The 21631-nt window shown below is 35.8% G+C and overlaps 3 protein-coding genes across 3 annotated transcripts; all 3 read left to right on the forward strand.

Annotated features, from left to right (window-relative positions):
* Positions 1-1924: 1924 nt before the first annotated feature.
* On the forward strand, positions 1925-8861 carry LOC128358583 (hatching enzyme 1.2-like). The gene is made up of 7 exons (XM_053318915.1): positions 1925-1999; positions 2914-2959; positions 4270-4422; positions 5052-5169; positions 6796-6974; positions 7785-7866; positions 8729-8861. The coding sequence occupies exons 1-7, from the start codon at positions 1925-1927 to the stop codon at positions 8859-8861; spliced, it is 786 nt and encodes a 261-aa protein (XP_053174890.1).
* Positions 8862-11809: 2948 nt separating this feature from the next.
* LOC128358585 (high choriolytic enzyme 1-like) lies at positions 11810-15436 on the forward strand. The gene is made up of 8 exons (XM_053318916.1): positions 11810-11869; positions 12143-12188; positions 12475-12636; positions 13350-13467; positions 13586-13764; positions 14175-14256; positions 14834-14963; positions 15398-15436. The coding sequence occupies exons 1-7, from the start codon at positions 11810-11812 to the stop codon at positions 14955-14957; spliced, it is 771 nt and encodes a 256-aa protein (XP_053174891.1). The 3' UTR covers positions 14958-14963; positions 15398-15436.
* Positions 15437-17482: 2046 nt separating this feature from the next.
* LOC128358589 (high choriolytic enzyme 1-like) lies at positions 17483-21063 on the forward strand. Its single transcript, XM_053318923.1, has 8 exons — positions 17483-17542; positions 17817-17862; positions 18276-18428; positions 19075-19192; positions 19347-19525; positions 20247-20328; positions 20583-20712; positions 20994-21063. Exons 1-7 carry the CDS (start codon positions 17483-17485, stop codon positions 20704-20706), a joined length of 762 nt encoding a protein of 253 aa, XP_053174898.1. The 3' UTR covers positions 20707-20712; positions 20994-21063.
* The last annotated feature ends 568 nt before the right edge of the window (positions 21064-21631 follow it).

Below are 21631 nucleotides of genomic sequence, written 5' to 3' on the forward strand. Positions count from 1 at the left end.
AGTATAATTGACCTTTTTTGACGATGTTAACAAAAATTGAGAAAACTTCATAAATGTAGAATTTTAAGCAGAGCTGGATTGCATTAGATTGCACAGATGTACGAATTGAAGAGACTGTAGTTTAGATAATTCGACAAACATCACAGTGGTCACATTTATGGTTTAGTCTATTTTCAAACAGTATGCATCACTTTTACAAGAGTAAGGGATATGAGAATGAGGTATAATCGGTCAGTTTGGCACATTTAATGTTATGTAACACAGGTTTGGCTGGAGTTACTGGAGTGGTAACTAAACTAAACTAAACTGATATAATTGCTCTGAAATCTGACATAGAAGCATCTTGGATATACTCAAAATGTCGAAATAGTTCTCTTTCTAAGCTGCCAACAAAATAATGTTGCTTTTGAAAATGATGCAAGGTTACTAATGAGGACATTAAGCTAGTCAGCATGCAATTTATGTTAAAGCACATATGTTTAATCCATTTGTTGTCACTCTGATATGTTTTGTTTGTAAAAGTGTAAAAACAAAACACGCTCTTGTCTACTTAACTGACTTTTAACTGATGATTGCTGAGCCGTGATTGGACAATCAGCAAGGAGTAAATTTGCTTTGATTATATCACTTTTGTTCACAAGGTGCTATGCAAACACAAGTCAGAGCCTGAATACTTAGACTCTGAATTTGTATTTGTTATATATTGTTATAAAATAATAAAATACTATAATGGTCTGCAACTGTGAATTATTTCACTGGTGTATTTATGTCTAATGGTGTTTATACCATTATTAGACTGATAAGTCTAATATAGATTAATGGGAAAATGAAGAAGAGTATGTGCAATGTGGTAATATTATTTTCTGTAATATTGTGAAATTTTAACATGTTTTAGGTGGATTCTTTAAATAATCATTTGGATTTTCTGTCTCTCTTTCACTGCATATAATCTCTCATTATCTGTCTGGTTTTTTTTGTGTAAATTTTAACTTATGCAAACTAAACTAAACTTAAGTTAAATCTAATCAAGCACTAACTATTTTACTTTCAGTGAAAAAGAGCAAAAACCTGTCTGTTATTTTTATATTCCTTTTAAAAAAAATCTATATTTTATTTATTACTCATACTCATTAGCATACTCATGAACAATGATGATGTTTGAAATTTTGAAGTAAAAATCCTGTTCTCATAATTTTGAGTGAGATTATAAAAGCTGTCAGTAACAAAAGTGCTTTACCTAAAATGTAAAGGCATTAAGACAAAAATGTTAAAAACAATGCATTGTTTGAAAAAAAAGACACATTTAAATGCAATTAAAAAGAGTTGAATGGATTGCAGAAATAATTTAGAAGACATAATACAAGAGAATGAAAGTTACAGTGCAGTGCAAATTTTAATGAATAAAAGGCAGCAACAAACAGAAAAGTCTTCAGCCTTAATGTAAAAGAACTGAGTTGCAGCAGATGTTTACTTTGCAGTTGTAAAGTAAACAACTGAACGCTGGCTCTCTGTGTTAGTCTTGACTCTGGGGACAGAAAGCAGACCTGTCTCAGACCGCCTGAGAAATGCATTTTGGCCCAAAACCATTCAGTGTGCATTTTGACTGAGACTATTATAGTTTATTCATTATGCAACAGGCAGCACAGGATCCATAAACACCAGCAGGCAGGTGTCCTCAAGGCCGACACTCTCACAAGGTGGCAGGAAGCTTTTTTGAACTTTTTTTGCTACCTCATGCAGATTTTTATATAGGGGAGCTATAGTGGGAATCAGCAACATGTTCTCAGGACAATCTGCATCTTATCAACCGGGCAAAGTGGTGTTTACGCTCAGCAGTCAACAGATACAGTGAAAGCTGTATAAAAAGGGGCTGCAGCAGGGTCCAGGTACAGTACAGAACACTGTGCACCTGCAGACTGGTAACATGGCTTTCCTGAAGTGCTCACTCAGTTTCCTGATCCTCCTTGTGGTCTCCGACTGCTCCTGGGCTGAAGAGAAGGTGAGGCTGTGTGTAATATCTAAGTATGTGTGGAGATGTTATTAATAGTAAGATTTAACATGAAGATGAAATGAGTAACACGTGTTGTCAGTGGTGTAAAAACTTATCAACTACTCTTATCTTGTACTTCAGTAAAAGTATCAATACAGCAATGTAAAAAAAATGACTTCTACTGCATATATATGGGTCAGTGACAAATAAGGGTTGGCAAGATGAGCAATTCAAAAATATCTTTAAAAATGTCTTAAAAGCAGCATCAGGTTTGTTAAAATGTACATTTTGTATTTTTGTTGGTTTTATATCATTTGAAATGACATTTACACCATTTTTTTAAAACCACAAGTAAGACTGAATGCTCCTGAAAATGTCAAATGGTGTAACCAAAAAAAAATATATATATAAATATTGTATCCACCTACAGTGTATTTCTATTGTACTTCTACAGATAATTACCTAATTTGAAGAAATTGAAATGGTTCCTGATTTACACGATTCTCCAGGTTAAATTCAATATTATTAAATTATTATTTAATACAAAAAGTTATAATGTAAGATCACACCAAACTAGTTGATAAGGTGTTTTATTGAGAATTTTGTGTATAATTTATTTGGTTTTATACGTTTATTTTTACATTTTATCCCCTTTTAAATTTGAGTAAACTACATGGACCCAAAAAAACGCCATTGACCATTGTATTATAATCTTGATATAGTTGTATTGAATTAAGTAGTTGTAAGTATTTCAGGAAAAGTAGTGGTTTTATCCATAATTTAAAGCCTTTTCGGTACATTATGGTGCAATTTCTGTTTTTATTGATAAAGTGACAGAGCATAGATAAACATCAGACTACTCTGCATGAATACACTTTTGAATTGAGTCCTTATTAATGAGTAATGTCATCTCTCTGATCTAGGAGCTGTCTGTGTCCGAGCTGCTGTGGAAGGCCAACAAGGATGTTGGTAAGACACATGTCCTCAAGTTTGGGTATTTTTTGCCCCATTATCAACTCTGCAGAACTATATTGTCCATATATAAGCATGTAGACACTAAAAGTAGATGTCAAGCTTCTATTGAGCTTCAGCAGTGTGAGTCATATCAGGTGATATCTGACACATTTACAGTCTTTTTAGCATCAAACTCCCTCTTAGTGTTTCCCTGTTGAGCTGTGTGTGTGCCCGAAAAAATATTGAGCATCTATTGGGAAGGCAAATCCAAATGAATAAATAAATAATTTGTTCCGTTCCGTTCCGTCTTCTTCCGCTTTATCCGGGGTCGGGTCGCGGGGGCAGCAGCCTTTAGCAGACAAGCCCAGACTTCCCTCTCCCCAGCCACTTCGTCCAGCTCTTCCCGGGGGATCCCGAGGTGTTCCCAGGCCAGCCGAGAGACATAGTTTCTTCAGCGTGACTGGGTCTTAAATTGCATTTTTTTTAAATGGCATCTTTTTGCTTAGTTATCACTACCAGTTATACTATCACACACAGGAGTGATGTAATGTGATGTTGTGGCTAATGTGTATGTTAGCACTGCCCCCTGGTGGACGCCTTTATAATTTGTAGCAGAACAGTATTACATTTCATCGTTTACATCATGCCCACGTCCGACAGATGACAGTAGCCTTCCTCATCATCACTCATCACCATGGTGGTATTTACTTAATTTGGGCACCCATGGCCAAAAAACACAAGTCTATGCCTATGAGGTATAGTAACAAAAAGAGGGACTTTAGCACTACAAAGACTGTGACATTGAAAGATATTTACTTGATTTAACTCATCTGGACAGCTGAAGCTTCTTATTAGCTTCAGATAAAGTTTGAACTGCTGTGGATTTAGCTACGACATGACTTAGTTAGTACATTATGAATGGAATGGTTAAAGCAAAATCCATTTCGGTGTTGTGCAACTGATACAACCTGAAATGGTCTAACTTGCTCTTTTATAGATACTCCAACTGGTTTCTCTTTCTACTTTTAAGCCAAGATATCAACTTTTAAACCTGCAATAAGCTAATCTAATATGTGTAAACTGCACACTTAACCCTTACATACTGTTCATATTCTGACTCATAATTAGTCTCCACACCAATTCACATTCATAAATTCCCCATCAGTCATTAATACATGTTTCATTATTCTCAGTCCTGGTTTTCTGCAGCGATGTCTGTGTTGAACATTACAGTTGTGATAAAATGAGAAGAACATTGATTTATTTATTATTTAAAGGGTTAATAAAAATAACTGATTGAGCATATTAATGCTATTCGTCAACAGTGCGTAAGGAGCACGAGCCCTTGGTCATCGACGACATTGCTTATGACAATGAAAATGAGAGAAACGCTGATCCCTGCACCTCCTACGACTGCATGTGGAGCAAATCCGCTGATGGAAGGGTCTACGTGCCCTACGTGATCGCCAACCATTACTGTAAGTGACCCAATATTAGTTTATTCTAACTTTATGCTAAAACTGTGAAAGGGAGTTGCAATGTGCTTATTTTTTCCACTTAAAATCAATCATCAATATCAGATTTGCACATATTCAACCAACCATCTAGCTAAGGGAAATTTAATTTGAATGTGAAAGTTATCAGAAAGGAGATATTGCATAATTTAATAATGAAATAAATGTAACTGTAATCCATTACAGTTACTGATAAAAAAAATGTATAATTAAATTACAGTTACTTATGAAAATGTTGATGATTATAAAGGAGTTTACATCTGCAGTCAGACATTTTCAAGATTTTGCTCAGGAGAATTTTTTCCTTATTTTTTTTATATCTAACATGTTACTGAATACATATATACATATATTGCTGTTATTAATTCTTTGAAATCACTTGCACCTGCAAGTAAAACCACTAAAATTCAACTTCTAAAATGTTTTAATTCATTTTTATATTACAAGGTTTTTCACAGTGGAATAACAACCATTGACCTTTTTCTTTCTTTATTAGTACAATTTCCCTTTAGGATTAAAAAAGTACTTATTTTATTTTAAAAAAAGACAAAATTGTGTATTCAGTCTTCTCTTCCTTCTTTGTGTCTTCTCAGCATCTCGTGAGCTCTCCATCATCGAGCGCGGCCTGGAGTCCTTCGCCAGCAGCACTTGCATCCGCTTCGTCCCACGTACCTCCCAGAGAGACTACCTGAGCATCCAGTCCGACAGCGGGTAACAATCTGTGTGCTTTCACTGATTTATGTGTGTTTTTAAGTAATTAATTATAATAGATTGATATTAGCTCTTTTCAAATACTTGTTTTCATAATCTACACTGAAGTCTTGTTGATAGATTGAGCAATAAACCTTTTATTTTCATGTTAGATGTGATTTCAAATGGTTGGGATAATCACATTTTATCTATTTAGTCTTATATAGAACCAAAACAAAATAGTCAGCTATTGTCACCATCTCTTTTCATCATAACTTAATCATCTTGAGGTATTTTTTTAAGATAAACTGCAAAGGTTCTCAAGTTTAAGCTTACATTATTATTATTATTGTTATATTAATCTTTAATTCTCTATTATATTAAACATAATATCTTTACATTGCAGACTGTTATTGGGAACAAATCAGTCATTTTAGGTTGTATTTTGGGCTTTGGGAAACACATTCACCATTTTTCTGACATTTTATGGACCAAATGACTAATTACTTTAAGATAATAACAGATTAATTGATAGTTGCCACCCTAATTTTACAATTAATCTCATTGTAACTGCAATGTAATGTCAAATCAAGCCAAGAGGACAAATACTACTGTTGGCAAAAAATCATGCTTTTACAGTCTGTCAGACTCTGTATTTTATGTTGTATTGTACACTTCCTGTTTTATTTTGAAAGTCTAGTCTTCCCCTGTGACAGTTTTACTTCCCCTCTTTGTTCTTTTTCCCGCCTTAGTTGATTACCTATTTGTTTCACCTGTGTCTTGCCTCCATGTGTATATAACCCCGCCCCACCATGTCTTCCTTGCCAGATTGTCTTTGTTATTTAGGCTGTGTTCGAAACCACATACTTCCATACTACATACTACATACTTACACACTAACACACTAACACACTAACACACTAACACACTAAAACACTAAAACACTAAACCACTAAACCACTAAACCACTAAACCATAGACATATATACGTAGACGCTGCATTGACTGTGGAGAGGTGTGCCTAAAGCGCCGCCATCTTGGTACAGGGCTAGTGAATGTATATCTATGGAGGTAAGAGGTGCTCCACACAGTTTCAAAGTAGAATTATTCACTGAAATCTCGACCGGTTTCCAAACGGTTTGATTTGTTAAAAAAGTGTCTATCTGTCTGTCTGACATTTGTAACAAACAACCTGTGTGAATATATGTTGACAATTGAGCAATTTTATTTATTTATTTTTATTACAATTGAGTGATGTATGATCACTTTTTAATAGTGCAAACATGTCATTCCTCTATAGACATAATGCGCTGCAGGAGCGAGTGGCCCTGTACCAAGATGGCCACCGTGTAGGCACGTCGCTCCAATCGGCAGCAGCAGTCAATGCGGCGCCTACGTATATATGTCTATGTTCTTTGCCGGATTGTCTTTGTTACTCAGTGTACTTGCTTTCTTGCATTCTTGTTTGTTCTTTGTGTAAGACCGGTTCGTTTTTGATCTTGAATTTTTTTTCCACTTGGATTAAAGAACTTGCCTTATTGGAGTTTGTACCTCTGCCTCGCTTCCCCTTCTTGCAGCTGGGTCCACACTCACACAGTCTGAACAATACAATCATTAATTTCCCTTTATTTCCTTGTACGAATTCAGCTGTTACTCCTACGTTGGTCGCCGTGGTTATGCCCAGGCACTGTCTCTGGACCGTCAGGGCTGCATCTACCACAACACCGTCCAGCACGAGCTGCTCCACGCCCTCGGCTTCAACCATGAGCAGTGCCGCTCTGACAGGGACCAGTACATCCGTGTCCTGTGGGAGAACATCGAGCGTGGTCAGTACCCAAGTCTTCACATAGAGAGATATACCATGAAGTAACACTAATCCAGATTGTTTGGAGTGTGAATCTTAAACCCAACCTGAATTTATTAATAACCTTAAATCCAAATCCTGAACCTGAGTGAAAGGATGGTTTCATGCTGTAAATCTTTCAAGTCTGTCTTAAAACAAGTCAAGAACCCAAATGAACATTAAACATTACATTGTGTTTCTTGCTGTAATCATTTCTCCTGTTCATACTAACCATTAAAGTAATTGAGGACAAAATCCAGTCCTACTTCTGTGTAAAAACACGTATTCAAAAGTTGATCTGAAGCTTCAGTGTCCAAATGAGTCAAATCTTCATCTTCTATTTTTCAACGTTAGTGTTTTTTTTTTATGCTAAAAAGACTGTAAATGTGTCAGATATCACTTGATATGACTAACTCAGACTGCTGAAGCTCAATAGAAGCTGATAATCTAATTTTAAATGACTGTGTGGAAACACTGGATTTAGTCCTCTATCACTTTACATTGAAAGCACATTTAAGCATGCCAGTTTTTTGGGGTGCCCAAGTGGTGTAATGGTTAGGCAAAAGTACCACATGGTAGCAGAGTCCCTGGTTTGACTCCCAGCTGTTGCTTTGTTGCATGCCATACTACTGTCTCTCCATTATCAACTGTCAAATGAAGGCAAAATACCAAAAAATAATCTAAAAAATTGACAACATGAGAACATAGGGACCTAAAGCTTTAAGAGAGACTAGTTTGAATCTTAACACCAAATCATAAAAGTGATTGAGTACAAATCTCTTTATTTTCTCAGGTTGGGAGTACGCCTTCGACAAGATCAACACTCTGAACCAGGACACTCCCTACGACTACGACTCCGTCATGCAGTACCACAAGTTGGTGAAACTATGATCCACTTCATCTAACATCTGTTCATTTGATTTCATTATACGATGCCACTTGCATTTTCCCTTTCTCTTTTAGTTACATTTTTAAACACCTCAATAATCTCTCTGAATTAATCCAGACCTCAGTAACAACAGTTTTTAATACTATTTCCTGGGTTGGAAAGTGGTCTCAGTGTAAACTGTGGATAATCCATAGTCACAATGAGAGAAGAGAGGCAAGATGAGAAAGTCAACAATATCTTAAAATATAGTTTTAAAAGCAGCATCAGGTTTGTTAAAATGTACATTTAGTATTTTTGTTTTTATGTCATTTGAAATTACATTAGCACCAGGTAAATGTTTCCTGATCTCCACGATTCTCCAGATTAAATGTAATATTTAGAACAATAGTATTCCATTACCTTTTATTTAATATAAAAGTTATAATGTAAGATCATGCCAAACTAGTTGATATGGTGTTTTATTGAACATTTACTGTTTTTAAGCAAGTTGAATTATTTGGTACAACATTTTTATGGTTACACCACTTAGACATTTTTGCCACAATCCTCTAATATATTCTCTCAAAATTGATTAAAAGCAGAAATTTGATGCTGGGTCCACAAAAAAAAGAATATGTACAAGTTATTCATACATTTATTATCACATTTTAACTCTTAACTCTGACCGGAATCATGTGGTATATAAAAACAGTGCATAGAGCTGCAGTATCAGCATGTCTAGAGGTGAGAGAGAAAATGAATTGTCTTTGGGTGAAACAACCCTTTAAACAATATTTGAATGGCAATAATTTCCAGTTCTTAATACAAACTAATAAATAAATGTAAGGTAACCCCTGTGTTGTTTCCAGGTACGCCTTCTCTGGGAACAATAGGCCCACTATGCAGCCCATCCCCGACGCTAATGTTGAATTCGGCACAGGCGCCGAGATGAGCAAGAATGACATCGCCAGAGTGAACAAGCTGTACAAGTGTCAACAGTAAGAGTGCATGCATGAGTTTTGGACATGTTGTTGTAGTATACATTTGGAAAAGTGTTTTTGTTGCTTTTTAACATGTTTGTCTTTTTTTTCCCCAGGAAATAATGAAAAGGGCTCTAACATGGTGCCAGTTCAGACATCAAACCATCTTTGAGCATGTTTCCTCATGCTTTAATGCAATTTAATTAAAAAATGGTACCAAGTAAACATTTATGTGCATGTTCATTGAAGTTTTTCTGTTCTTTGGTATCTGTACATTAACACATAGCACAGCTGCACGATTTTATTTGAATCAAATGCTTCCTTGTAATGTCAAAGGTGTCACTTGAAACTACACATCACTTTCAATTCTGCAGCTATACTGAATGTTTTAGCCTCTTATAGCTCATGGCAGTTCGGTCTTCAGACATTAGGAGCATCCCAAATCTCTTAAATTGTATCCATGTTTCCCTCAGTTGCATCTTTTCCTTGCATCTTACTCCAGCCCACTGTGGATGCATGGAAAGATGCAGGGAAACCACTCAAGGAGAGAGGAAATGAGGAAATGTTTTTAGAGACATGAGAAGTTGTTTCCTCTGGAGCATCATGTGAGGTGATGTCTGTTCACAGCTAAATCAACGTTGCACTATTATCACTGCAGCATGTTGTATTATGTGAGACATATGAACCATTTCTACTGGCAGAATGCATTTATATAAGTTATTGTGAATGTTAATGTTAATTTATATTAAATGTACAATTAATGTTGTCTGCTCATGGAGTACTTATGGAAGAAATTGTTTGAATTTTTTTTATCCCACATCAAAGTTACATGAGAATTATAAATGAATCCATTAATTAAAATGAACACATCCTGTCGGGGGGGAAAAAAACACTTTTTTTTTTTTTTAACCTGTAAAACCTGCAAAAAATCTTAGTAACGACTGATAAACTAGACATCATATACGTTCACTGAACGAATATTATGAAAATAAAAAGCACATTTCTCATTACATGAGAAATGTGTCATCAAAACACATTTTAATGCCAAAACTATCTTAAAACGTATTTGACACTGAGAATAAAAGGAATGACAGCCATTTTTTTGTTTTCACAGACAAAGACTTGAAAGTCATGTGACCTGGTTGCAGTCCTATAGAAAAGAATAGAGCAGAAAAACGTATCCTATCCATGTCACAGTTTTTGAGCCATTGTTGTGAAACTAGTACATTCTGCACTGTGGACCAACGTAACTATGATACATTTTGATGTGTGATTGGGTTGTCATCCAGCATTAAGTCATTAGTTTTATTGTTTATTTGTTTATGCTGTGAAATGTCAAAATATCCTCCAAAAGAAATGTCTTCTTAAGGGAAACTTTTTTTATTCTTTATTAATCTCTTTGTGGCATTTTTAGGCAAATAACAGAGTAATACAAAAACATCCAAATCAACTCCATCAGGTATGCCAATTATAAACCCCAACCCATTTCCCACCCACCCAACAGTTGCATGGCTGTACAATGAAATATTAAAAAAAAAATGTAAAAAAAGAAAAAGTATAATCATAATAGCTTCAATAAAATGATTAAAAATAACAAAGTGGTTTCTTGAGGGAAACTTAAGATCCATGTATATTTATATTTGCCTCTGGTGTAATTAAAAGTTACAGTAGTGTTTTGTGTTAGCTCTGTCTTCACTCTACGTTGTTATATGTTGTTATTTTGGTAGTTACACATTAGTTTGAGTGGACACAGGAAAAACAGACTGGAGATTATTGACTCATGATTGGCATAAGCCAAGATTTCGGGGGCCACGATTGGTTCGTCCAATCATATCCTCTATTTTTTTTTTTTTTTTTTTTTTGCTGTAAGAGTCACGTAAATGTTTGCTGTTGGTCTTAAGCCAGGAAAAAACTACAAGATAAAAAAAAGCCAGAAATAACCCAAATATTGTTTCTCAAGACAAGTAGGTCAAGTCACTTCTTTTTTAGATCAGAATCTGGTTAAATCTAAATCTAATCCTTAATATGACAAATCTGAAATGAAATATCTGCCAAGGCTAGTTGTAATTTCTTGTTTAGTATTTCTTGTTCTTGTGTTGCTCAAACTGATAAATAAAGATTATTAAATTAATTTTAATAGTTGACAACTAATTGATTTATTGTTACAGATTTAATCAGTTTATTAAATTGAATTAAATTAAATTTGCCATCAATTTCAGTCAAACATAATACAATAATTTGCTCATTTTGATACTCTAACTCTATTCCTCAATAAACCAAATGATAAAATCAGTAAAAGAGGAAAAAGTGCATTTAGACCTATAGATGTAAAAAGTATTGTACAAGTATGTGCAATTATCAAATTGTCTTCTGCACCCTACAACTCATCCTGGAATAAAATAAATGTGAATTTATAGCCCTGTGCTTCACTCTGACAAACCAGCTCAAATATTCGAGGCCAAGTACCAGCTCGAAATCCTACAGTCCATACAGTGTGTACAAGTGAAAAAAAGTTGTTATGTGCCCTACAACTCATCCTGGAATAAAATAAATGTGAAGTTGTTATATTAACATTAAAAAAGGTCAATTATATTAATAGCCCTGTGCCTCACTCTGACAAACAAGCCTATTTGTTGACAGAAAATATTCAAAGCCAAGTACCAGCTCGAAATCCAACAAGATTAGAAAAGCTGTTTTTATGGGAATAGTGCAATGTGGCATCAAGGTGAAATAGTCTTATCAGGTGCCAAATTCTGTTTCACCACTCGCTTGCCTAAATATATCCTTAAGAGGAGGGATTTCCGGTGCAGCTGATGCTTTATAACTTGAATATGCATGGCTCACTGTGTTTCTCTCCCTCGAGGATACAAGTAAGTATCACCTATCATTCATCGTCATCATCATCATCATCATCACTTTAAATTATGTTTTTGAGTAACAGAGGCAATTTTCAGCAGGTTATTTGTAAACATGAAGTGCATTCTGGGCCTTGTGGTCCTGGTGGCTGTCTCAGTTTGGGCTGAGGAAGAGGTAAGACTCATTCCAATATATCACATCTACACTTTGAAGTTAAATAATCACTCTGAATTGGTTTCTCTGTCTCCTTTTTTTCTCTATATATTATTTCTGCAAAACTCCTGATTCTGTAAGTTCCCTGTCTTTGTATTTCTTACAAACACAGTTGCATCATATATAATAATACAGCTAAAAGCATGAATAGCATGTAAAAAATGTGCTGTTTAATAACCTTAATCACAGTGTAACAATTAAAACTTCAATCACTCTTTCCTGCAGGTGGAAAAGGCTTTGAGTACCTCCGAGCGAATTCAGAGAGCCAACAGAGATATTGGTGAGAATTTTTAAGTTCACATCAGATTTTTGTTTGACATTAAAGGTCTAGGATACCACAACATTTGATTTCCATCCAATAAGTGAGTCCAATTATTAAAAGTGGTTGATATATTTCTACCATTTGCATTATTCTGCTCATTTCTAAATCAAAAGTTAGTTTTAAATGAATTGAAGTTATTGCCTCATGCATGTGCTTGTAAAAGGGACCTGTTAACCAATTTTTAATCTTCTTGAGCCTCGGAAAAGTATGCTTACACTGCACTGACCCCCTTTGTTTTCTGCAGTCCGTTCTCCCGGTCAGCCCATCATAGAGGACGACATCGCCTTTGATTCTGAGGCTGAGAGAAACGCTGACCCCTGCACTAACTACAGGGGTAACAACTGCAAGTGGCCCAAGTCTAGTGATGGAAAGGTCTACGTTCCCTACACCCTTTCCAGCGTGTACTGTGAGTGCTGAATACTGCGATTTATCCCTTAAATGTGCAATCTGTGATTTAATTGAACTAATTTAAAGATAATCCACATATGTACTTGAACAGTTTGAGCTGACTGATTTGGAAAAGCAGCATTTTTCAGCATTCATATCTCAACATATATGACCTTTACTCTTTTATCTACGTACATTAGTGATTTAATTTAACTAATTTAAAGAGAATCCACATATGGGTTAGTGACAAATATGGGTTGGCAAGTTGAGAATTCAAAAAGTGTATTTTGTGTTTTTGTTGGTTTTATATCATTTAAATGACATTTGCACCATTTTTAACCAAAACTAAGACTGAATGCCCCTCAAAATGTCAAATGGTGTAACCACAAAAGAATGATTAATATTAAATATTTCATCCACCTACAGTGTAGGTCCTGATGAATCATGATCTCCATGATTCCCTAGATTAAATGTAATATTTAGAACAATTGTATTCCATTGCCTTTATTTATTATAGAAAAGTTATAATGTAAGATCATGCCAAACTAGTTGATATTAAGGGAGATTGTCGAATCTGACACGAATAAGCAAACCTCATAGAAAAAACATTTTATGAGAAGAATATGAAAATGTTCTTGCATGTCCACCGTGTTCCAGATTGCCTTTAATATCATAATAATTATCAGTTAAGTGTCAGTGTTGTGAAGAGACTCTTTTGCTGTTTTTTTCCAGCCTCTCGTGAGGTGTCAATCATCGAGCGCGGTCTGCAGTCCTTCCACGACTTCTCTTGTTTGCGCTTTGTCAGACGCACCAGTGAGAGAGACTACCTGAGGATCCAGTCCCTTGATGGGTACGCATGTGTTCAATGCTGCACATACAGTTTAGGAAATACTTTGATTGATAGCCTGTAGTTTTAAATGATTGTTTCCTTCTATCTTTGCTATTCCTGTACCGAATTGTCATCACAGGTGCTGGTCTTACATCGGCCGTCGTAATTACGGACAGGATCTGTCCCTGCGTAGATCTGGTTGTGTTTACCATGACACAGTCCAGCATGAGGTGCTCCACGCTCTGGGCTTCCACCATGAGCAGAAACGCTCTGACAGGGACGAGTACATCCGCATCGTGCTAGAGAATGTCACTCCTGGTCTGTTTACAACTTACATCACACTAATAAAACAACTAAACTGAGGCATTTAGATTTGAAGCATTTTCAGTCGTCAAAGAGTAGTTCTAAGTAAAACAAATACAAGTATGTGTCTGCAGAGGAAACTTTAGTATTAATATTTGGAGCTGTATCGAAACAAGTCAACCAGTTTTTAATATTTTTTGAACAATAACGGAGGTCTACAGCAAAGAGGAATAAGATATATCAGGCTTTGGATACACATGAGATTTGTTAACAGTAAGAAAAGCTTTATCCTTTAGGAAGAAAACTTACAATCTCTGTTAAAGCCCCAAAGGAAAAGCCCTACGAGCCACATAATACATGAATAATGAATACAGACACTGATGGATTTCATGATAATTCTTTTCAAAATCTTTTCAAATCTTTAGGAATGGAGCACAACTTTGACAAAGTCAGAACTCTGAACCAGGGAACCACCTACGACTACGGCTCTGTCATGCATTACCACCAGTAAGTAAAACAGAAGTAACTGCTGCTGCTCTCCTTGTGGTGGAGGACATGAAAGATGTCGGCTGTGGCTCAGGAGGTAGAGCGGTCGTCCTCCAATTGGCGGTTCGATTCCCGGCTCCTCCAGTCTACATGTCCTTGGGCAAGACACTTAACCCCAAGTTGCTCCCGTTGCTGCACCAATGGTGTGTGAATGAATGGTGCAGGTTGGCATCCTGCATGGTAGCTCCTGCCATCAGTGTATGAATGTGTGTGAATGGGTGAATGAGTTGTAATGTAAAGCGCTTCGAGTGGTCGCAAAGACTAGACAGGCACTTTATAGGTACAGTCCATTCCATTTATGTGGAGTGATTGTAGGCATGACTTTGTTGTATTTATATCTGCATACCTGGAGAAGCATTTGTGTTTAACAATTGGTTTTACTCAAGTGGTTAAAGTGAGAGGGAAATATCCAATAATGCTATAAGCTAACAGATTTTAGTTGCTCGGTTAGTTGTTATTTCTTCCTATAATATATTTCAAAGGGTTTCCTGCTTTTTTAAATCAACATCCATTAATGTTTGGTTCTTGGTGGTTTCAGGTACGCCTTCTCCAAGAACAACCAGCCCACCTTGGTGGCGATCCCTGACCCAAACGTTGAGTTCGGCACGGCTCCTGAGATGAGCGAGAAGGACATCATCAGACTGAACAGACTGTACTGCTGAACAGTGGTACGTAAATGTCAGAAGTTCTTAAATATACAACGTGAAGTAAAATAAGTGTAACTGTTTATATGAATTAAACTGATGAAAGTTGAAAGTATTGTTTTGGATATCTGATATTAAGTTTACTTGTACAGCAATTAATTAGATGATAAGTGTGAATCTCTTATTTTAGTCAGAAATGTGTTGATATGGTTCAATGACATGACGCTATGTTTTTTGTGTCCATGTGCTTTAGTCAAATTTAAAGGGATTCAAATGTGAAAATAAATATGAATAACTTGCACACATTCTTTAGTATATAACTTCTGCATTTAATCCATTTTGAGAGAATGAATTTGAGGATTATGGACACATATCACTGACCCATATGCAAATGCACTTACAGATTAATGAGAAAAGTTTCTGATTCACTAAACCTTTAACGTTCTCTTTTTAAACAGTTGATGAATCCCAAGGACGCTTCACCAAGAGAGTCATCCTTATCATCACCATCACCATCATCAGTCTTTTCGATCATTGGTTCAACAGCAATGGTTTAACTATCAGCAATAAAGTTCCATTTAAGCATACACTTCCTCTGAGTTGGTTTTCATTTGATCTTATTTGGTTTAAATCAGCAGCTTCAAAATTAGAGTTGGCTTTATAAGTAATAAAATGTTTTATTCTTCTATATAAAGTGGCATCAAGGTGTGTTTTCTTATCAGCTGTGAGCTTTCATTTGATCTGTCATCACTTTTACTTCGCTGTTCAGAAAGAGGCTAGAGTCCAAGTTGAATTTATTCAAAGCTACACAGATCTGCATCAGGCTGCTTCTGTGTATCATTTTGCATTTTAAGTCTTGAACCTCATCAATTAATTTTGCATTGGTTCATGAGTTGCTAATCTTCTTTGTGGAAGCTCTCTAAATGAATTATATTCAAATTATTATTATAGAATTATAGAATTATGTTGTAAACTGTGTTACGTGTCACATTTACACTTCTGCTGGTCTTAAGTTAAATTCTCTTTTAGCTATGTGCAATAATAAAGTGTGATATTTTTACTGTGTAATTTAGAATGATCCAGTGTCAAAATCCCTTACAGACATAAACAAATCACCCTTTTTTAATCAGTAGGCCAGTTGGTGTAAAAAATGTCAGCTAGTCTTCAGTTTTGTCCTCAGCTTCAAAGCCTTTTATAGCAGCACATATTTTGACACAGGTGGTAAAAATAACTTTAAAGATGCCTCTTTTTGTATTGTAAGTGTCCTGCAGAGTCATGACTGTGACTGTGACCAAGAGAAAGTTTGCCAAGAGAAATGTCTTTTTGAGGGATATTTTAGATCCAACTACAATAGCATTATGTGTTAGCTCTGTTTTCACTGTATGTTGTATGTTGTGTATTAGTTTGAGTGGATTTATTATTAACTCCGAAAAACCCAACTGGAGATCAAACATGTTGGTTTAAAAATGGGCGTAAGCCAATCATAAGTCAAGATTTCAGGGGCTGCTTTTGATTCTCCAATCATTCCCTCTCCTGGATGTTCCTCACCTAACACAACCCTAAAAGTAGAGTATTTCTTTTTTTCCTTTTTCTGTGAGGGTCAGGCAAGTGTTTGCTGTTGGTCGTAAGCCAGGAAAAAACTACAAGATAAAAAAAAGCCACGAATAAGTCACAGAATCTGGTTAAATCTAATATAATCCTGCAGTTTGAGCTGGTTAATAAGAGACATCTGACCTGAGATGAAATATCTGCCAAGGCTAGTTGTAATTTCTTGTTTTATATATTTTTTTATATATTTGTGTTGCTCAAACTAATAAATTAATTATACAAATAGGTTTTTAGATCAAGTTAATAGTTGACAACTAATTGATTTATTGTTGCAGCTCTGATTAGTGCATTCAATTTTATTATATTTCCCATCAATTACAGTCAAACATGATACAATAATGTGCTAAATTTGTAATTCTGTACCTCAGTAAACCAGAAGAGTAAAAAAGTGCATGTAGACTAATGGATGTAAAAGGTTGTTTCTGTTTTAAACAGAGATACAGTGTGTACAAGTGAAAAAAAGTTGTTCTGTGCCCTACAACTCATCCTGGAATCAAATAAATGTGAAGTTGTTATATTAACATTAAAAAAGGTCAATTATATTAATAGCCCTGTGCCTCACTCTGACAAACAAGCCTATTTGTTGACAGAAAATATTCAAAGCCAAGTACCAGCTCGAAATCCAACAAGATTAGAAAAGCTGTTTTTATGGGAATAGTGCAATGTGGCATCAAGGTGAAATAGTCTTATCAGGTGCCAAATTCTGTTTCACCACTCGCTTGCCTAAATATATCCTTAAGAGGAGGGTTTTCTAGTGCAGCTGATGCTTTATATTGTGAGTCTGGCTCACGGCTCACTGTGTTTCTCTCCCTCGAGGATACAAGTAAGTATCATCTATCATTCATCATCATCATCTTCATCACTTTAAATGCTGTTTTTGGGTTTTTGAAAAACAAAAGTGACAAAAATCTATTTTCTATAGGTTATTTGTAAACATGAAGTGTATTCTGGTCCTTGTGGTCCTGGTGGCTGTCTCAGTTTGGGCTGAGGAAGAGGTAAGACTCACTCCAATACATCACATCTACACTGTTTGATGTTAAATAATCACTCTAAATTGGTTTCTCTGTCTCCTTTTCTCTCTATATATATTTCTGGAAAACTCCTGATTCTGTAAGTTCTTTGTATTTCTTACAAACACAGTTGCATCATATATAATAATACAGCTAAAAGCATGAATATCATGTAAAAATGTGCTGTTCAATAACCTTAATCACAGTGCCACAGTTCATAAAGTAAAACCTCAATCACTCTTTCCTGCAGGTGGATAAGGCTTTGAGTACCTCAGATCGAATTGAGAGAGCCAACAGAGATATTGGTGAGAATTTTTAAGTTTACATCAGATTGTAGGATACAACATTTGATTTCCACCCAGTAGATGATCACTAAAAGGGTCAGAATCCTCAACATCAATACCAATGTGTTTTAGTAATAAAAATGGCTGCTACATTACATTTCAACTATTTGACTAACATTGAGCATTTATCTTTTTGCTATTTTTGGCTCATTTCTAAATCATAGGGGGAAAGTTTTTAAATTATTGCCTCATGAATGTGCTTGTTCTTGTGCTTTAGTGTTCTTGTTTTTAATCTTCTTGAGATAACGATACTCAAATCCAGACTTTGATGACAGCTCCACCTTCCTCACCAGTAAAAATCTCACATCTTACTGGTGGACTGATAACCAATTAGAAGAAACGTATTCTTACACTGATCTCCTTGTTTTCTGCAGTCCGTTCTCCTGGTCAGCCCATCATAGAGGACGACGTCGCCCTTGATTCTGAGGCCGAGAGAAACGCTGACCCCTGCACACAGTACAGCTGCATGTGGCCCAAGTCTAATGATGGAAAGGTCTACGTAGCCTACACCATTTCCAGCGAGTACTGTGAGTGCTGAATTCTGTGATTTGTCCCTTAAATGTGAAATCTGTGATTTAAAAACAAATTTGAAGACAATCCACATATTGAATACTAATGGAATAGTTGAGCTGACAGATTTGGAAAAGCAGCATTTTTCAGCATTCATATATGGCCTTTACTCTTTTATGCACATTAGTGAATAAAAAAAAGGGTTCAACATCAGTCAGTTAAAAATAATTGATTTATTTAATGCCAAGCTTTTCTTCCCCTAAATAAAACCTACATGGGAAAGTCCAACTATTATCAAATTGCCAGGAAATTCCCTCAACATGCCCAGCTCTGTAATTCTGTCCTAGCATATTGAAAACTTGTCAACATGCTTTACCAACATGACAATGAGCCTTATGCATGTGTTTAAAGAAGATTTGTGGCATTTAGCTCTTTGAGATGAGAGGCTGAAACTAACATTGAACAACAAGTGTGGGCATTTAAGGGAGTGTGTCAAATCCAACGTGAATAATCAAACCTCATAGAAAAACATTTTATGAGAAGAATACGACAATTTTCTTGCATGCCCGCTGTGTTGTAGATATCGTGCCTTTAATATCGTAAGTATCCTGATAGTGTTGAGGTTGGTGTGGTGTCAGTTTAAACTTTAAAGTTTTTTTCCAGCCTCTCGTGAGCGGTCAATCATCGAGCGTGGTCTGGAGTCCTTCCAGGATTTCTCTTGTTTGCGCTTTGTCAGACGCACCAGTGAGATAGACTACTTGAAGATCCAGTCCCTTGATGGGTACGCATGTGTTAGATGCTGCACATACAGTTTAGGAAATACTCTGACTGGTATCCTGTAGTTTAAAATGATTGTTTCCTTCTATCTATGCTGAAACAAAAGTAGACAAAATGACTTGACATGTCCTAAAATCTGTCTCAAATTGTCATCACAGGTGCTGGTCTTGGATCGGCCGTCGTGGTAATGCACAGGATCTGTCCCTGAGGAGATCTGGTTGTGTTTACCATGACACAGTCCAGCATGAGGTGCTCCACGCTCTGGGCTTCCACCATGAGCAGAAACGCTCTGACAGGGACGAGTACATCCGCATCGTGTTTGAGAATGTCATTCCTGGTTCGTCTGTTACTCTACTATAACTTGACTGATATGAGCCTTTCACAGATATATCGGTATCAGTGTACATGTTTTCTGATATATGCCGATATGAAACCTTTTTTAACAGAACATTTAATGCAGAAAATTATGCTTGCGGTGATTTAGACATATAGTGTCATTACGTAGTTTGTCCAGCAGAGTGCGCTTCGACTATAGTTTATAATACCGTCTTTAGCATGAGAGGCAGAGCAGTACAGCTCATGGTGGTACATATTTAGTCAGGTGGTGTTTCCACAGTAAGTTGCCAACCAGTTTGTGAAATACATACTGAGAAGTTAATAAACAATGACTCCATTATACCCCAACTATTAAAATACTTCTAAGTAAAGCAGATTTGAATATGTCTTTGCAGAACATTACTTTACTATTAATATTTGGAGCTGTATAGAAACAAATTAACGTGCCCAACTCTTTGTGGCAAAGAAACACATCAGGCAGTGCAGTTGAGGTGTGGTCACTGACATATTTTGAATAGTTTTTGGACAACAACGGAGGTCTACGACAAAGAGTAATAAGATATATCAAGCTTTGTGTAGGCTACACATGAGAGCTGTATCCTTCAGGAAAAACACTTACAATCTCTGTTAAAGCCCCAAATTAAACACTACGAGCCACATAATGCATGAATATTGATTACAAACACTGATGGATCTCATGATAATTTTTTCCAAATCTTTAGGAAAGGAGCACAACTTTGACAAAGTCAACACTCTGAACCAGGGAACCACCTACGACTACGGCTCTGTCATGCATTACACCAAGTAAGTAAAATAGAAGTAACTGCTTAGGTACTGTATAACTTTGTTTTATTTTATAACTGCATACCTGGAGAAGCATTTGTGTTTCACAATTTTATTCAAGTAGTTAAAGTGAGAGGGAAATATTAATAATGCTATAAGCTAACAGATATTAGCTGTTTTGTCTTGTATTTCCTTCTAAAATTTATTTCAAAGGGTTCCCTGCTTTAAATAAAAAATCAGCACCCATTAATGCTTGGTGGTCTTGGTGGTTTCAGGTACGCCTTCTCCAAGAACAACCAGCCCACCTTGGTGGGAATCCCTGACCCCAACGTGGAGTTCGGCACGGCCCCTGAGATGAGCGAGAAGGACATCATCAGACTGAACAGACTGTACTGCTGAACAGTGGTATGTAAATGTCAGAAGTTCTTAAATATACAACATGAAGGAAAATAAGTGTAACTGTTTACATGAATTAAACTGGTGAAAGCTGAAAGTATTGTTTTAGATTTCTGATATAAAGTTTACTTGTACGGCAATTGATTTAATGATAAACCCACTGTGCAGCGACTCTCATAAGTGCACATCTCTTACATTTAGAATATTGTTCATATGCAAATGCACTTACGGATTAATGAGAAAAGTTGATTTCCTGATGCACTAAACTTTTAATGTTCTCTCTTTTAAAGAGTTGATGCTGGCTGAGAATACTTCATCTTCATCATTACCATCACCGTCATCAGTATTTTCAATCACTGGTGCAACAGCAATGGTTTAATTATCAACAATAAAGTTGAATTTAAGCATACAGTCCCTCTGAGTTGGTTTTTATTTTGTTATAATTAAATCATAGTGGCAGCATCAAAATTAGAAGTGTCTTTAGAAGTAATGGATAATCTTTTTTTCTATACAAGGTTGAATCAAAGTGTGTTTTTTTTATCAGCTGTGACCTTCTGTCATCACTCTCAATTAGTTTCTTTTTTTCTCTATATAATCTATATTTTTATATATTATTTCTGGAGAACTCCGGATTCTGCAAGTTCCCTGTCTTTGTATTAATGCTTAAAACAATGTCATGTAAGAGGAAAAAAAAGTTTAAAAACCATAGTCACAGTATAACAGTTAACCAGTTAATAAATCATTTTTATTTCACTATTCAGAAAGAGGTCAGAGTCCAACTTGAACTTATTCAAAGCTACACAGATCTGCATCAGGCTGCTTCTGTGTATCATTTTGCATTTTAAGTCTTGAACCTCATCAATTAATTTTGCATTGGTTCATGAGTTGCTAATCTCTTCTGTTTAAATTAATTAAGTTCATATTGGAC

Source organism: Scomber japonicus, chromosome 5 (assembly GCF_027409825.1).
Source record: "Scomber japonicus isolate fScoJap1 chromosome 5, fScoJap1.pri, whole genome shotgun sequence".
Classification (NCBI taxonomy): Eukaryota; Metazoa; Chordata; class Actinopteri; order Scombriformes; family Scombridae; genus Scomber; species Scomber japonicus.

What these genes read in the sequence shown, in the direction of transcription:
- LOC128358589 (XM_053318923.1), top strand. Translation starts at nt 17,483, where the DNA reads ATGAAGTGTATTCTGGTCCTTGTGGTCCTGGTGGCTGTCTCAGTTTGG. An exon ending in AAGATCCAGTCCCTTGATGG is followed by an intron (nt 19,193 to 19,346) that starts GTACGCATGTGT and finishes TTGTCATCACAG; the next exon opens with GTGCTGGTCTTGGATCGGCC. An exon ending in TCTGTCATGCATTACACCAA is followed by an intron (nt 20,329 to 20,582) that starts GTAAGTAAAATA and finishes TGGTGGTTTCAG; the next exon opens with GTACGCCTTCTCCAAGAACA.
- LOC128358585 (XM_053318916.1), top strand. Translation starts at nt 11,810, where the DNA reads ATGAAGTGCATTCTGGGCCTTGTGGTCCTGGTGGCTGTCTCAGTTTGG. An exon ending in GCTAGAGAATGTCACTCCTG is followed by an intron (nt 13,765 to 14,174) that starts GTCTGTTTACAA and finishes TCAAATCTTTAG; the next exon opens with GAATGGAGCACAACTTTGAC. An exon ending in TCTGTCATGCATTACCACCA is followed by an intron (nt 14,257 to 14,833) that starts GTAAGTAAAACA and finishes TGGTGGTTTCAG; the next exon opens with GTACGCCTTCTCCAAGAACA.
- LOC128358583 (XM_053318915.1), top strand. Translation starts at nt 1,925, where the DNA reads ATGGCTTTCCTGAAGTGCTCACTCAGTTTCCTGATCCTCCTTGTGGTC. An exon ending in GAAGGCCAACAAGGATGTTG is followed by an intron (nt 2,960 to 4,269) that starts GTAAGACACATG and finishes ATTCGTCAACAG; the next exon opens with TGCGTAAGGAGCACGAGCCC. An exon ending in AGCATCCAGTCCGACAGCGG is followed by an intron (nt 5,170 to 6,795) that starts GTAACAATCTGT and finishes GTACGAATTCAG; the next exon opens with CTGTTACTCCTACGTTGGTC.